This window comes from Neovison vison, chromosome 2, assembly GCF_020171115.1.
Source record: "Neovison vison isolate M4711 chromosome 2, ASM_NN_V1, whole genome shotgun sequence".
In the NCBI taxonomy this organism is placed as follows: domain Eukaryota; kingdom Metazoa; phylum Chordata; class Mammalia; order Carnivora; family Mustelidae; genus Neogale; species Neogale vison.
The window spans coordinates 58,358,946-58,372,925 of record NC_058092.1 but is presented as its reverse complement, the minus strand read 5'-3'; the positions used below and the strand labels follow the sequence as shown (position 1 = coordinate 58,372,925).

The 13,980-nt window shown below is 32.7% G+C and overlaps 1 protein-coding gene across 1 annotated transcript in view; it reads left to right on the top strand.

Moving 5' to 3' along the window:
* Positions 1–13,980, top strand: part of LRRC40 (leucine rich repeat containing 40) — a 50,008-nt gene that overhangs the window by 11,526 nt on the left and 24,502 nt on the right. Inside the window, exons 2-6 of the mRNA XM_044238454.1 lie at positions 2,428–2,609; positions 3,680–3,753; positions 6,508–6,637; positions 9,828–9,951; positions 13,015–13,157. Coding sequence (XP_044094389.1) covers positions 2,428–2,609; positions 3,680–3,753; positions 6,508–6,637; positions 9,828–9,951; positions 13,015–13,157 — 653 coding nt within the window. The remainder of the gene's footprint in view (positions 1–2,427; positions 2,610–3,679; positions 3,754–6,507; positions 6,638–9,827; positions 9,952–13,014; positions 13,158–13,980) is intronic.

Here is a 13,980-nt window from a genome sequence, read left to right as displayed (position 1 = left end):
AATGGGGCAAAGAAAGAGCAGTATGTCAGTATTTCTGGAAAAGCAAATTGATATATGTTCAGTAGCACTGTAGTATCAACCTTGATAGTTCCCACAAGGACAAATTTTGCTAACAGAAAAATCTGAAATAATGATATTGAAACATTCATTTAGTGTAGTTGACAGGCAACAGATATTTTCATTATGTTGTCTGTAAATTTCTTGTGTTCCTTGCCTTCATCCCCACCAAAATTTGTTATTACATTGCTTATTAATTATAATCATCTTAATGTACCTCTATATAGGTATCAGAGAAAAATAGATGCGCAAATGCTCTATATATTTTCTTAGGAGTAGAGTTGTACATATCATATAGTTTCTTCTGCCTTTTTGTGTGTGTTTTGTATTGTTTTGTCTTGCCTCTTTTTTTTTTTTTTTTTGTCTTGCCTCTTTTTTTGTTCTGTAAATGTTTGTTGGTAACTAAACCTGGATGGCTCATTGGTAACTTATAAAAAAATTTTTCTCAAGAGTAACACTGATATTTAGTCAAATACATGAACATCCCCATTTATATGGACTCTTTTGGTGTCAATAAATTCACATTCTAATCTGAGTTGATTTGTCATTTCTTATTCTTACTCAACCATCTATACCTCTATACCAAAATAATAATAATAATAATAATAATAATAATGGTAGCAGTAGTAATAGTAGTAACAGTGGCACATTTTATGGTGCTTTTGCTCTCAAAAAAGTTGGGGAGAGTGAATTCTTTTTATTTTGCTTTGCTTTTAAAATAAACCACAATCCACAAACAGAAAAATGAATGGGCTTATATTCTATAATATTCATAGTAGCTAGATTCATTTGTAAAAGTATTAAGTGACTACCTAACCAGAGAGAAGGGGTAGGAAAGGGATCTTTTCATTCATTATAATATGAATATAGACACTCCATTTTTTTGAAGGAGCGTAAGTCTCCTGGATTTCAGAAACTCTGCTTTGCTTCTATAAAACCATTATATCAGATTAGTAATCCTGAATTATACTTCAGTGTCCTGAACTTGAAACTTTGACAACATCTTTCCATTTAGTTGCATTCTGAAATCTTCATCAGTGACTGCAAGATATCATCAATTGTTGCCTTGATGAAAGTTCTAATCGTACTACTGTATAGTCCTACTTTTATGAAGGAATGAAGGACCCCCCCATTTTTTTTTTTTTTTAAGATTTTATTTATTTGAGAGAGTGAGAGAGAGAACACAAGTCGGTCTGGGTAGGAGCAGGCAGAGGGAGAGGGAGAAGCAGGTTCCCCACTGAGCAGGGAGCCTGATGTGGGGCTCAGTCCCAGTACTCAGGGATCATGACCTGAGCTGAAGAGGAGGCGACTGAGCCCCCCAGGTGCCCTGGAATGAGGGACTTTAAAATAGTTTTGGTGTAACACTATAGCAAATTAATACCTTCTGGAGTTTCAAATTTTTTAGTGGTGAACTTGGACTCTCCCTGTTCAACATATATGGTCTTATTTGCTATGTTTAAGAAGTTAACTGTGTTTGCTGCAGTAGAATTCACAAGATGTTGTGTGATGGAGTAAGAAATAAAATTGTATGTTGGGTAAAATAGCAGCTACCAGAATTAGTTATGCCTTCCAGATGTCCACTGAGAGTCAAGGCAATATAGCTATGCAGGTGTTTGAATCCCATTTCTGCTACCTACTAGCTGTATAGCCCTGGGTAAATTCTGTGCCCCATTTTTCTTGTCTACAAAATGAGAAGAATAATAGCATCTATGTCACAGAAATATTATGAAGTTTAAATGAGTATGTTAGAAAATTACCTCTTACTTATTAGCTATTACTATTACCAGTGCTTTCTCAGACACTTTATACTCCTGTTGTAAAACTTATGACATCCTCTTATAAATGTTGATTTTCATGCTTTTATTGTGTTAGCATAATGGTAAAGTCTCTTCCTTATTGTCTTATATATCTACTACAATGTGCTATGAAGAGTATGTGTATAGTAAATATAGCCGAATGAAAATAAAAGTAAGGGACACCTGGGTGGCTCAGATGGTTAAACATCTGCTTTTGGCTCAGGTTGTGATCTCAGGGTCCTGGGATCAAGTCCCACATTGGCTTCTTGCTCAGCAGAGATCCTGCTTTTCCTTCTCCCTCTGCCTGCCCCTTGCCCTTCTTGTGCTCTTTCTCTCTCTCTGACAAATAAATAAAATCTTCAAAAAAATATGTAAGATTTAATATATAAAATACATACTCTGTTTTTTTAATAAAATCAACTTCGGATGTAAATTGCTGCTTTTTGAATTGTTAAAAAGTTTTACTGTCTCAGAAAATGCTTTTCAATAGATAAATTGAATGGCTATTATAGAAGTATGTCACTTAGTATGTCATTTCTTTTCTTTTTTCTTGGTGTGGTGGTGATGGAAATAGTACCTCAGTGTGTCTGGAGAATAAATGTGGATATTCCTGAGGAAGCTAATCAGAATCTTTCATTCAGTACTACTGAGCGATGGTGGGAGCAGACAGATTTGACCAAACTAATCATATCCAACAATAAACTTCAGTCACTTACAGATGACCTACGACTCCTTCCTGCACTCACTGTTCTTGATGTAAGTTATCAGATACAAATATGGGTCATTAGTTAAAGAGACTCTGAAGGTAAATTTAGGCTTTGATAAGCAGAAAATGTGTTTAATTGGTAGAATGCAAGGAAGAATAAATTATTGATAGGCAGAGCCTAATGGTTAAGAGTGCACTTATAGAACATCAGGTTTGCAATTCTGACTATGTCACTTGATAGCTGTGTGACCTTGGGAAAGTTACTTCATTGTACCTCAGTTTCCACATCTATAAACCAGGACTGACACTACTTATTTTTAAAAATTGTTATTAGAATTTAATGCATTATTACATGCAAACAATCCATATTTAACAAGTGGTTGCTGTTGCTCTTTTTTTTTATTGCTATTATTTTTCTCTTCATTATTCTAGACATTAAAGCAGTACTTGAACCTCCTTTTTTTTTTTGAACTTCAATACTGACTTAAATTATTGAACTTAACTTTTTGTGTGTTTATTCAAGGGCAGTTTTTTAGTGTCATTGCCATGTCATACAATAAAGCATGAGTAGTTTATTTCACAGTTTTTGGAGTTTGGATGTACTTTACTTAGGAACATCAGAAATCTTCCAATTCATGTCAGAAAGTGTTAGATCTGGTCAAATTTCTAGAGAAGATTTTTATTTTCCTCATTTACAAAATGCATGGATTGGCTTAGATGTTCTCTAAGGTTCCTTGTATTTTGAAAATAATATGAGAGCATATTAGAGGTCCCCCCCTCCTCTTTTTTTTTTTTTTTTTTTGTATATGTTGACATGAATCATACCATCAAGTGCTAATTGTTTCTAACCCTCTCATCTCTCGTGTAGGACTGAGATTCCACTCAGTGATTTTAATTGTAATATCTAAAATTGATGACTTAACACTTCATGATTTTTGAACAGGAGCTTAGTCAACTTCAAATTCCTTTTCTTCTTCTGTACATAGAATAAATTAATACTCCAACTATGCTATTGAATTAGAATAACAGAATTATTGTTGACAAACTTTGTACAATGGCAAACTTATATGTGGTTAATTATAAGACTAAGATAATTGACTTTTTTTTTAATACATTTTAGATACATGATAACCAGCTGACATCCCTTCCTTCTGCTATAAGAGAGTTAGAAAATCTTCAGAAACTTAATGTCAGGTAAAAATTAAGCTTATTTAATTTCAGTATTGCTAATATAAGAGTATAAATCTAATATCCTTTAATATTTTTTTCTAATACTAGAAAATATTTTTGTATTATCTCAGGAAGTGGTAAAAACAGTGTAAGAATTTTTTTTTTATTTTAAGATTTTATGTATTTATTTGAGAGAAAGAGTAAGATAGAGAGCAGGGGAGAGGGGTAGAGGGGGGAAACAAAATCCCCACTGAGCTGGGACCTTGACGTGGAACTTGATCCCACAACCCTGGGATCATAACCTGAGCCAAAGGCAGAGCTTAACTGACTGAACCACCCAGGCACCCCACAGTAAGAAATTTAAAAATTTTCTCATTATTTTTGTTTTAGAATTGCCTGCATGTTTTTCTGATTATACAAATGTAAAGCCAGTTGATTTTTTAAGTCCTTTTTGTTTTATTTTTATTTATTTTTATTTATTTTTATTTGTTTTATGTTTTATTTATTATTTATTTATTTATTTATTTATTTATTATTATGTTTTATTTATTTATTTATTTCATTTTTGAAAAGATTTTATTCATTTAGTTGAGAGGGAGAGTGTGAGAGAGAAAGCAGGAGTGTGCAGGGGCCAGAGAGAGAGGAACAGGCAGACTCCCTGTTGAGCAGGGCTCCTGAGGACCTGGGGCTCAATACCAGGACCCCGGGATAATTACCTGAGGCAAAGGCTGATGCTTAACTAACTGAACCACCCAGGCCTCCTCTTTTTGCTTTATGTTTATGTAACAATTTTTGCTGGTTATTTTAGTTACCTTTTATTGATATCTCAGGTTTTAAGTTACTTTGATATTTTAAAAAACCTCTCGGTTAAGCAATAGGAAAAATTGGAAATAATTCTTTCATTAATGATGAAAAATGTCATGGTTTTAGTATTAGTAGCTTTTAAACTACTATTTCTGGAGTTCTACAGATATGCTTCTGTACTTGTTGATAGGTATTTTGGAAGCCAGGTGGCTAAGACTGGCTAACTTTGTTTGCCCTTCAATATACACCTAGACTTCCAAGAAATAATAAATACCTTAGATATATTTTATATATACAGATTAGGGGAAAGGGATTTGGGAAGATTTCATTTAGGAGATAAAAAGGTTTATTAAGTGTTCAAAACATGTTTTGAAAAACTGGTTTATAAAATTGGTATGGTTACAGATCTACATCAGTGTTCTGTGATTAAGTCAATTGCTGTGAGGGAGAACATTTCCTTTAGTTAGAGTCTTCATCTGTGAAAAAATTACCACAAATCAGCAAAAATATCTATACATCAAAGGTGCTAATCGTTTAGAGCTACATCAGAACCTTTTCCCCATACAAGTCCAAAGCATGGGGTGTGACCTGCAAAGGCAAGAATGGGTAGGGTTGAGAGAATATGTGAGGAAGTATGGATTAGGTATGGCTTTAGCTTTAGCTTCCAGCATTTCAGACTATTAAGCTTTAGGGTGGACTACTTCCCAACTATTTCAGTTGGGAAACAAATGGAGGAAATGTGTAGCTAGGATTGCATCTCTGCCCAACTACATCCCTGTGAAATCTACAAAGATTTCAATTAAGTGACCAACAATAATAACCAATTTTTAACATTTTTTTTAGTGTTTTTATTTATTTATTTGACAGAGAGAGAGATCACAAGCAGACAGAGAGGCAGGCAGGGTGCGGGGAAAGCAGGCTCCCCACTGAACAGAGAGCCTGATGCGGGGCTTGATCCCAGGACTCTGAGATCATGACCTAAGCTGAAGGCAGAGGCTTAACCCACTGAGACACCCAGGTTCCCCTAGTGTTTTTTATTTATTTTAGATGACATCTTTTGGTATTTTTGTTTCAGCTAGTTTTATTTTTATGTAATTTAAGGTTATTTTTACCCCATTATATTTCTTATTCCACCCTGTTATTTGTTAAGTAATTGTAGATGGCATGAAAATAGAATGGAATTCCTAAGTGAATAGTTGAAATAAATCTGGGAACAAATTAAATCAGGTCATCTCTTAATTATTAGGGAATGTATCATCTTCAGTGACTTGGGTCTTCTAAAACAATAAACTGAGTATCTCTACAGAAAGACTGAGCTGAAAAATTAAGACTAAGTACAAAGAGTGGAGTTGCATATTATATTTAGCTGGACATTCCAGGCCCTTTAACAGAAATAGCTATTTTTATCTCGAGTGCTAGCTTAAAAACATAATCCCCGTAGAAGCTGTTACTCCACTGTAATGTATATGTGCCCATATCTGTGTCAGAATCCTAAAATTCAGATACAGGGGTGCTTGGGTAGCTCAGTTGGTTAAGTGTCTTAGGCTTAGGTGATGATCTCGGGGTCCTGGGATCGAGTCCTGCTTCGGGCTCCCTGCTTAGTGGTGAGCCTGCTTCACCTTTCCCTCTGCCCCTTCCCCAACTTGTGCTCTCGTGAGCACTCTTTCTCTCTCTCTTTCTTTCCAATAAATAAAATCTTTAAAGTAAAATAAAATAAATTTCAGATACAATATAAAAAATTAAAATTTATGATTTGGTTAAAACCTTTGTTCTTTTATTTTCTTTGAAACTCTCAATTTGATTACTTTAGATGACTATAATCTTAATGAGCTATATGTGAAGTTTGATAAGTTTTTAGAACTAGTAACCATATTTCATTTTTATAAATGAGCCCATGTATTGGTTAGCAAAAATACCTTTACAAATATTTATGTTATTACCAAATTACTTAGCTTTTATTTTATCAATCAATAGCCATAACAAACTGCAGATACTACCTGAAGAAATTACAAAGCTAAGAAACCTGAAAGGCCTATATCTCCAGCATAATGAACTAACTTGCATACCAGAGGGATTTGAACAACTTTTCAATTTAGAAGATTTGGTAAGTTGTGATTTTCCACTTTTTATATAATTTGGGGCTGATGTGATTTTTCATCAGGCTGAGAAATTGGATGTATGATTGAAATCATGAAAAACATGGACAACTGGTTATATGACTAGATTCTCAGAAACTACTTTCAATAAGATTGCTAAATTAGTAATTGTTAAATTTGTTTTTCCTATTTTTTCTTATAAAATCATGTCAGGTTTTAATAAAGAATAGAGTGTGGGAAGGGAGTGATAAGGAATGGCTGTTATTCAGAGGATTTTATGGCTTTGCAAAATAGGGGAAATGTGTACAGATTCCCATTTCTATACCCATTCCTTCTTTATTGTCCCTATAACCCTCCTGTCTTTTGAATGTCCAAACAGTCCCTTTAATGCCTGCCTTTTCTTCCCTATTTTTCAAAATGTACACCTTACCTTGCAAATTTTCATCCCATCTATGTCACATCCTGAATGGAGATAACCATAAAGCGAAACATATTATTTTTTTTAAAGATTTTATTTATTTATGTGACAGAGAGAGAGAGATCACAAGTAGACAGCCCAGCAGGTAGAGGGAGAGGAGGAAGCAGGCTCCCTGCTGAGCAGAGAGCCAGATGCCGGGCTCAATCCCAGGACCTTGAGATCATGACCTGAGCCGAAGGCCGAGGCTCAACCCACTGAGCCCTGGCAGCCCAAAACGATTTTATTTTAAGAGTAATGAAAATAATAAGCACTTTGCTTTGTACTTTACATATAGCAAGGTACATAGTTTCCCCTAATTCAGATATGGAACTACAGTTTATTTAAAAAAAAAAAAAAAAAACCTTATCTGAAGCCATGTAAACTAATAGGTAATGAATTCAGGATTTTAACATAAGTCAGTTTGACTCCAAAGTTTATCCCTTTTTTTCTCCTACTGTACCCCTGAAGGAGTAAGATTCCACTAAAATATTCGATCTGAAAGACTAGCTAGATTAGATTAGTTGTTCTAATATATAATCTATATTGCACAAGTTATTTCCTCTTACATTCTTATTGTTTTCCCTATTACATGTTTTCAGAAACTTATGTCACTTTAGTCAAAGTTTATTTCTCATTAAAGGGGAAATTAATTCTTTCACCTCTTTTTTTTTTTCCTATAAATACATCTTTCTTGATATTTCCTTAATCTGTTTTAGTGTTTGAAATCAACATATATAACTTTCCTTAACTGTCCTTTAGTATCTGTCTTTGTCTTTAAATGTGAGCAGATTGGAAATAAGGTTTGGAAAGTTAAAGACATAGGTAGATAAAATGAGTGGCTAAGGAAAGGGCCATCAGATTTTTTTATGAAGTCTAATGGTAAAAGATAGCAATTGGTATATTAAAAAAAAGAAGAGTGTTTAGATTAGAAAGAAGATCTAATAAACTATAGCAGTTCTCAGTTATTTCCTTTTCATGGGTTCTTAGATAGTCATTTGCATAATGAAAGGATAGTTCAGTTCAAAATTGTGTCCTTAGGGACTCAGGATCCAATCATAAATGTAAGCAAAAGTACATCACAACATTAGAAATATAAGCATGTTTAATAATTTAAGCTAGTAATTTTCCTTATAGTTATATAAAAACTGCTTAGCAATGATACTAAATATTTATTGAAGAAATGACAGCATAAATACTGATTAATTTATGTATAATGTACTTTAATTTAATTATTATATTTAATTTAATTATTAGCCACAATAATTAAATGTTTAACTTTATTATTAATTTTGTTGATTTGGGTTCTCTAAAAGATCTTAAGAATTTGTGAATTAATATCTTTTCTGTATCAAAAACTTTTTAAAGTTTTTTGTTTTGAAATAATTCTAGATTTGCAAAAATGTTAAGAGATTACAGAGAGTTACTGTATACTCTTCACCTAGCTTTTTAATGTAATTTGATATTTTACATACCCATGGGACATTTGAAAAACTAAGAAATTAACATTGGTACAGTATTACTAACTGCAGTATAGTTTTATTAAGATTTTCCCAGCTTTTCCACTAATGTCCTTTTTTTTTGTTCTAGGATCCAATCCAGAATACTACATTGCATTTAGTGTCAGTAACTTTTGATATTACAAAATATTTATTCAGTAGTAATCTGTTCATTCTTAGTGTTTAGAGTATTGGAGTTATAGATTGTTGTTTCCTGTTGTTGATCATGATATGTTATTTTGTGTTATTTATAATTGTAGTCCTGTTTTATAAAGAATAGCTGATCTAGAGTTTTTATCTTTTTCTGTCTTCTTAATTGACTTAGAGAATGTAACTGTTTAATGTTAGGCTAAATGAGTCTTCAGAGAACAAGTTCCCTTAAGTCGTTTTTTTTTTTTTTTTTTTTAATTCATTATTACAACTGGCCCCACCTAACAGTTTGCTGATAGCTAGTGGAGTACTTACCCCTAATTCAGATGTCAAAAAAGAGTTATTTGTCTTTTAAACAGAGTTTCAAAAAACGTTCTCTTCAAAACTGTGTTTATGTTTTAAAGAAAGAAACAGAAACAATGACTTAAAAAAACAGGTATAGACACTAATTAGGCAAGCTTAAATGAAGGAAAAGCAGAGAGTAAACTTCTGGACTTAGTCAAAGCAGACTTGCTGAGGTTGGCGGAAGAACCAAGAGGGAATATTTTTTTCCTTAAAAATTAAAATATCTATTTTCTCAGGTTTATTTTTTTTTCTTTCAAGATTTTTTTTCTCTTGCAATGGCATTTTTCATTTCATACTACTGTTTACCTAATCAGTTTGCCTAATTTATCCTATGTACTCAATAAATATCAGATGGACAGATAGATTTTTTAAATTAAAAACATGATACATGATATAGCATGACTTAGTAATAACAGAAACCTTTATGTAAAGTATTTCTGAAGTTAGAATTAATTCTGATTCCTTTGTGCTCCATTACTGGGCACATGGTCTGAGGTCATGAATGACAGCTTGTGAAATTGTCAGTGGATGAGAGTTATAAAAATTACCACCTCTAAAATAGTCTTTGTGTTGTAATCTCCTCAAATCCTCGAATCTCTTTGAGGGATTAATTATTTATTAATTTATTTATCAATGGATAAATTTATTTATTTATTTGTTTGTTGATTATTTATTTATCGATAATTTATTGATAAATAAATTGATTTATTGATGGATGGATGGATTGATTGATTCATTGTCTTTCTAAAGGATATTTCCAACAATCGTCTTACAACTGTTCCTGCTAGTTTTTCTTCTCTCTCCAGTCTGGTGCGACTTAATCTTTCCAGCAATCAACTGAAGAGTTTGCCAGCAGAAATAAGTGGAATGAAAAGTAAATCTTCTCTATTTTAAAACATACATGAATGTGAAGTTGGTGCAACTTATACTTAGAAAAATAAATTTTAATATTGTTAGTTACAGGGAAGTAAAATTATAGATTTTATGTGGGTAAAGCAAATAATAGAAAATAGTAAGATTTTCTCCAGACCATTATTGTCTAGCTTAACTTCCTAAACAGTTATTACCAAAAGCATATTTTGGCATATCAAAAAGAGGAAAATAAAATATAATTATAAATTATGGTAAAATTATATACCGGAGATATTGATTAGGGTTTTGAGCTGTGTTATCTGTTCATTTATTTGACAATCACTAAGAGGTTATTCCCCTCTAATTGGTGATTCTACTTGTGGTTTTGTTATAGCTGTAGCTTCCTCATGGTCCATAAGTAATGATGCCAGGAGATAGTCTAGTTTTGCCCAAATGATCAATCATTTTTTAAAAAAGAAAAGGTTAAAATAGTGGTTCTATTGAAGTTTACCATTGAACTATTGTATTTAACATATTCTAGAACTAATATTAAGGGATAAAGAAATTGAAGGCACATTTCACTACCTTTTAAATAATTATAATTCATTACCTCAGAATTCTTGATTTAGAGGGCAAGATCATTTTTTTGTTGTTGTTTAAAGGCAAACTGTTATTTCTTGGTTGATGAGCATTCTGTATATCAGCTATCCACTATTTACTTTATCTGGTCTTTCCTGCTAATCATGTATAAGCCCTCTTCATTTTTTTGAACCTCCCTCTTGTGGAGGTTATAGGAGTGATTTTGTATAGTTGATTACAGAACATTTTGAGATAAATTTGTAAAATTGTGCTGTTTTATTTTAGATTAGTAGTCATTTGTCATTTGTAATAGGAGTGCATATGTTAAATCTTCCATAAATCGAGTTGATATTTTAGGGAAGCCTTTACTTAGGATACCGGTAATTAAGACTTTGCTTATATTTGCCATTTTTCAATACAGGTAATAAAAAGTAGAACTAAACATAAAATATGTTACCTTAGTATGTAAGAAGCTTGAAATTTTTTTTCATAATTTAGATGAACATATCTTGAGAGATGGGAAAAGAGGGAAATCAATAGGAAAATACTTTGAATTTATAGCAGTTTTTCCAATATACTATATAATTAATGATCAGATGCTTTCTTCCTTTAGCCATGACAGTGATAGCCATGACTTTTAAACTATCACCAGTAGGACATTTAGTTGTTACTTCGCTCTTAATGACTGGACCCTAAGAACAATATCTAACGTTTGTATGGTTCTTGGGAACGCAAATGCTTTTATGTATATCGTTTTGCCATCACAAAGTTGTGCTGTTAGGGGGATGTAAATTAGGGGAATGTGTATTTTTTACATTTCAAAGGTTCATAAACCTAAGCTTAGAAATTGTGTTATATATCATAGAGCCATGGCTGGAATCACAACAGTTCTGTAAGGGCTTGAATCCTTTTAGTCCATCCCCGTTGTTCTTTCCACTATGCACTGCTTATATTCTCAGTCAGTACTCTTAAATGCAAACAATTGTAAAAATTTAGTGTCTAACTTTTAAAACTTTCTTTATAGAATTTACTGGATTTGGGTGAATCACATTGTGACTTTTTAAATTTTTTTATTTTATTGTTATTTTAAAAAATTATATTTATTTGAGAGAGAGAGAGCACAAGCAGGGGAAAAGTAGAGGTAGAGAGAGAAGCAGACTCCCCAGTGAGCAGGGAGCCCATACGGGGCTTGAACCCAGGATCACAACCCAAGCTGAAGGCAGACATTTAACTGACTAAACCACCCAGACTTCCAACTGTGACATTTTTAAAAATGCTGTAGCCAACTAATACATAAATTATTATAGTATTTGTTGAAAGTAGTGCTATTATATTTGTTTTGAAAGAAGTTAGCTTCTTTAAAAGCAGTCTAAGGCAATATCAACTCAGTCTTGCATTATGTTAAAATAGGCTCAAAGTACAGCAAAAAAGTTGTAAAAGGTATATCACCTATTCAGACCAAAGGGTGGAGAATGAATTGTGGAAAATTTATGGTGGCTACTGTAAGTGGAAGAATCTGTGATATATATTAGGGAGAAAGCTGCTTACTGAATTTTTAAGGGAAAGAAGACCTTTACATCTTTCTATTTTTGTTTTCTTATATGCTTTTTTAAGAAAGAAAGATCCAGGAGGTAAGATAGATTCTGCAAGTAAGAACATCCTTGTTGAGCTATAGTATGCATTCTTGTTCATAGTGTTAGCTAAGATGTTAGAGAAAGCCTGTAATTTAAACAAAAATAGGTAAAGAAAGAGACAGGGAGGGACAAAGAGGCCATGTGGATAGATGGAGGAATAGGACGACAAACCTAGAAATCCGAGGCTTTTTGACAGAAAGTCAACTGGCCAAATTTAAATACATGAATCTAAGCTACTACTAGCCAGTTACTTGACATCCATTCATACAGCTAGTATGCATCCATATCTATCTTTAACTACCTTAAGCTTTTTCTTTTTAAAGATGTGGAATTACTGGGTTGCTGGGTGGCTCAGTTGGTTGAGTGGCTGACTCTTGATTTTGGCTTAGGTCATGATCTCAGGGTTATGAGATTGAGCCCTGTGTCAGGCTTCCTGTGGAATTTGTTTGAGATTTTCTCTCTCCCTCTCCCTCTATCCCTCCCCCTGCTCCTGCTCTCTCTCTAAATAAAATATTTTTAAAAATGCATAATTACTGAGGGAAGTAATATCTCATAGTTTGTAGTTTGTATATTTTAGAATATCTTAACAGAGTATTGAAGTATTTTGTTTTTTACCATTACAAAGATGATTTGGACTATTATTAAACATCATTTTTAATGTCACATCTGTTTAGTTATAATTAAATATAAAAGCATTCTCTGTTTATTTCATTCGGGGTATTGTGGATTCTTGATTATTATAGTAGTATACAGTGGCATGGGTTTGTAATTCTTCATGATGATGTACACGTTCTCTGAATGTATATACAATTATAGACCAATATTTTTCTTTTTATTAAAGAATTTTCATTTTCACTTATTATATATTATAGGATTAAAGCATTTGGATTGTAACTCAAATCTCTTAGAAACTGTACCTCCTGAATTGGCTAACATGGAGTCACTAGAATTGCTTTATTTGCGGAGGAATAAATTACATTTTCTACCAGAATTTCCTTCTTGCAGGTTATTAAAGGTAATATTTCGATGATTATTAAATAACTATATATTTTCTAAAAGTTAATTATGAAAATGAAATTTTTACATTGGGAATATGTATTAGTTATAGTGCTCTGTTTTTTGTATATTTTTCAGAATTTTAGTATGACTAAATACAAATGACTAAATGGTATTGTTAGCACTAGTTTTTTTTTTTTTTAAAGAAATAATCAACTTAAATATAAGAATTTGTCCATTTCATCTGGGGAGTTGTATATAACTGGAGAAGTTGATATTGAGGCTGACATAATGTGGTGGAGCCATACTGTAGGACACCCGGAGTACTAGGAAGGAATATGCATCTAACTCTGTTTAAGTTGCCACCTTTTATGTTTACCTGATCATTATTGGGTCTGTTTAAAATTAATTACTTTCTTTTGGTTTTAAGTATATAGTGTTGTCTTCTAAATTTAACATGTTTTGTTTTCCTTCATGTATACTTTATGTATTAGAGTTAAAAGGGCTTCTCAAACAGAATGGTGGCAATGATAAAAGGAACTGGAAAAGTGATTTAATTAAAGATTAATTATACATCTGATAATTATAGATTCCATTAGTGGGAGATCACTGTATTTAAATATCACTAACGAGGGATACCTGTGTAGCTCAGTTTGTTAAGTGTCCGACTCTTGGTTTCTGCTCAGGTCATGATCTCAGGGTTGTGAGATGGAGCCCTGTGTCAGGCTCCCTACTGAGCGTGGAGTCTGCTGGAGGTGCTTTCTCCCTTTCCCTCTGCCTCTGACCTGCTCACTTGCTCTCTCTCTCTCTCTCTCTAAAGTAAACAAAGATATCTTTAAAAA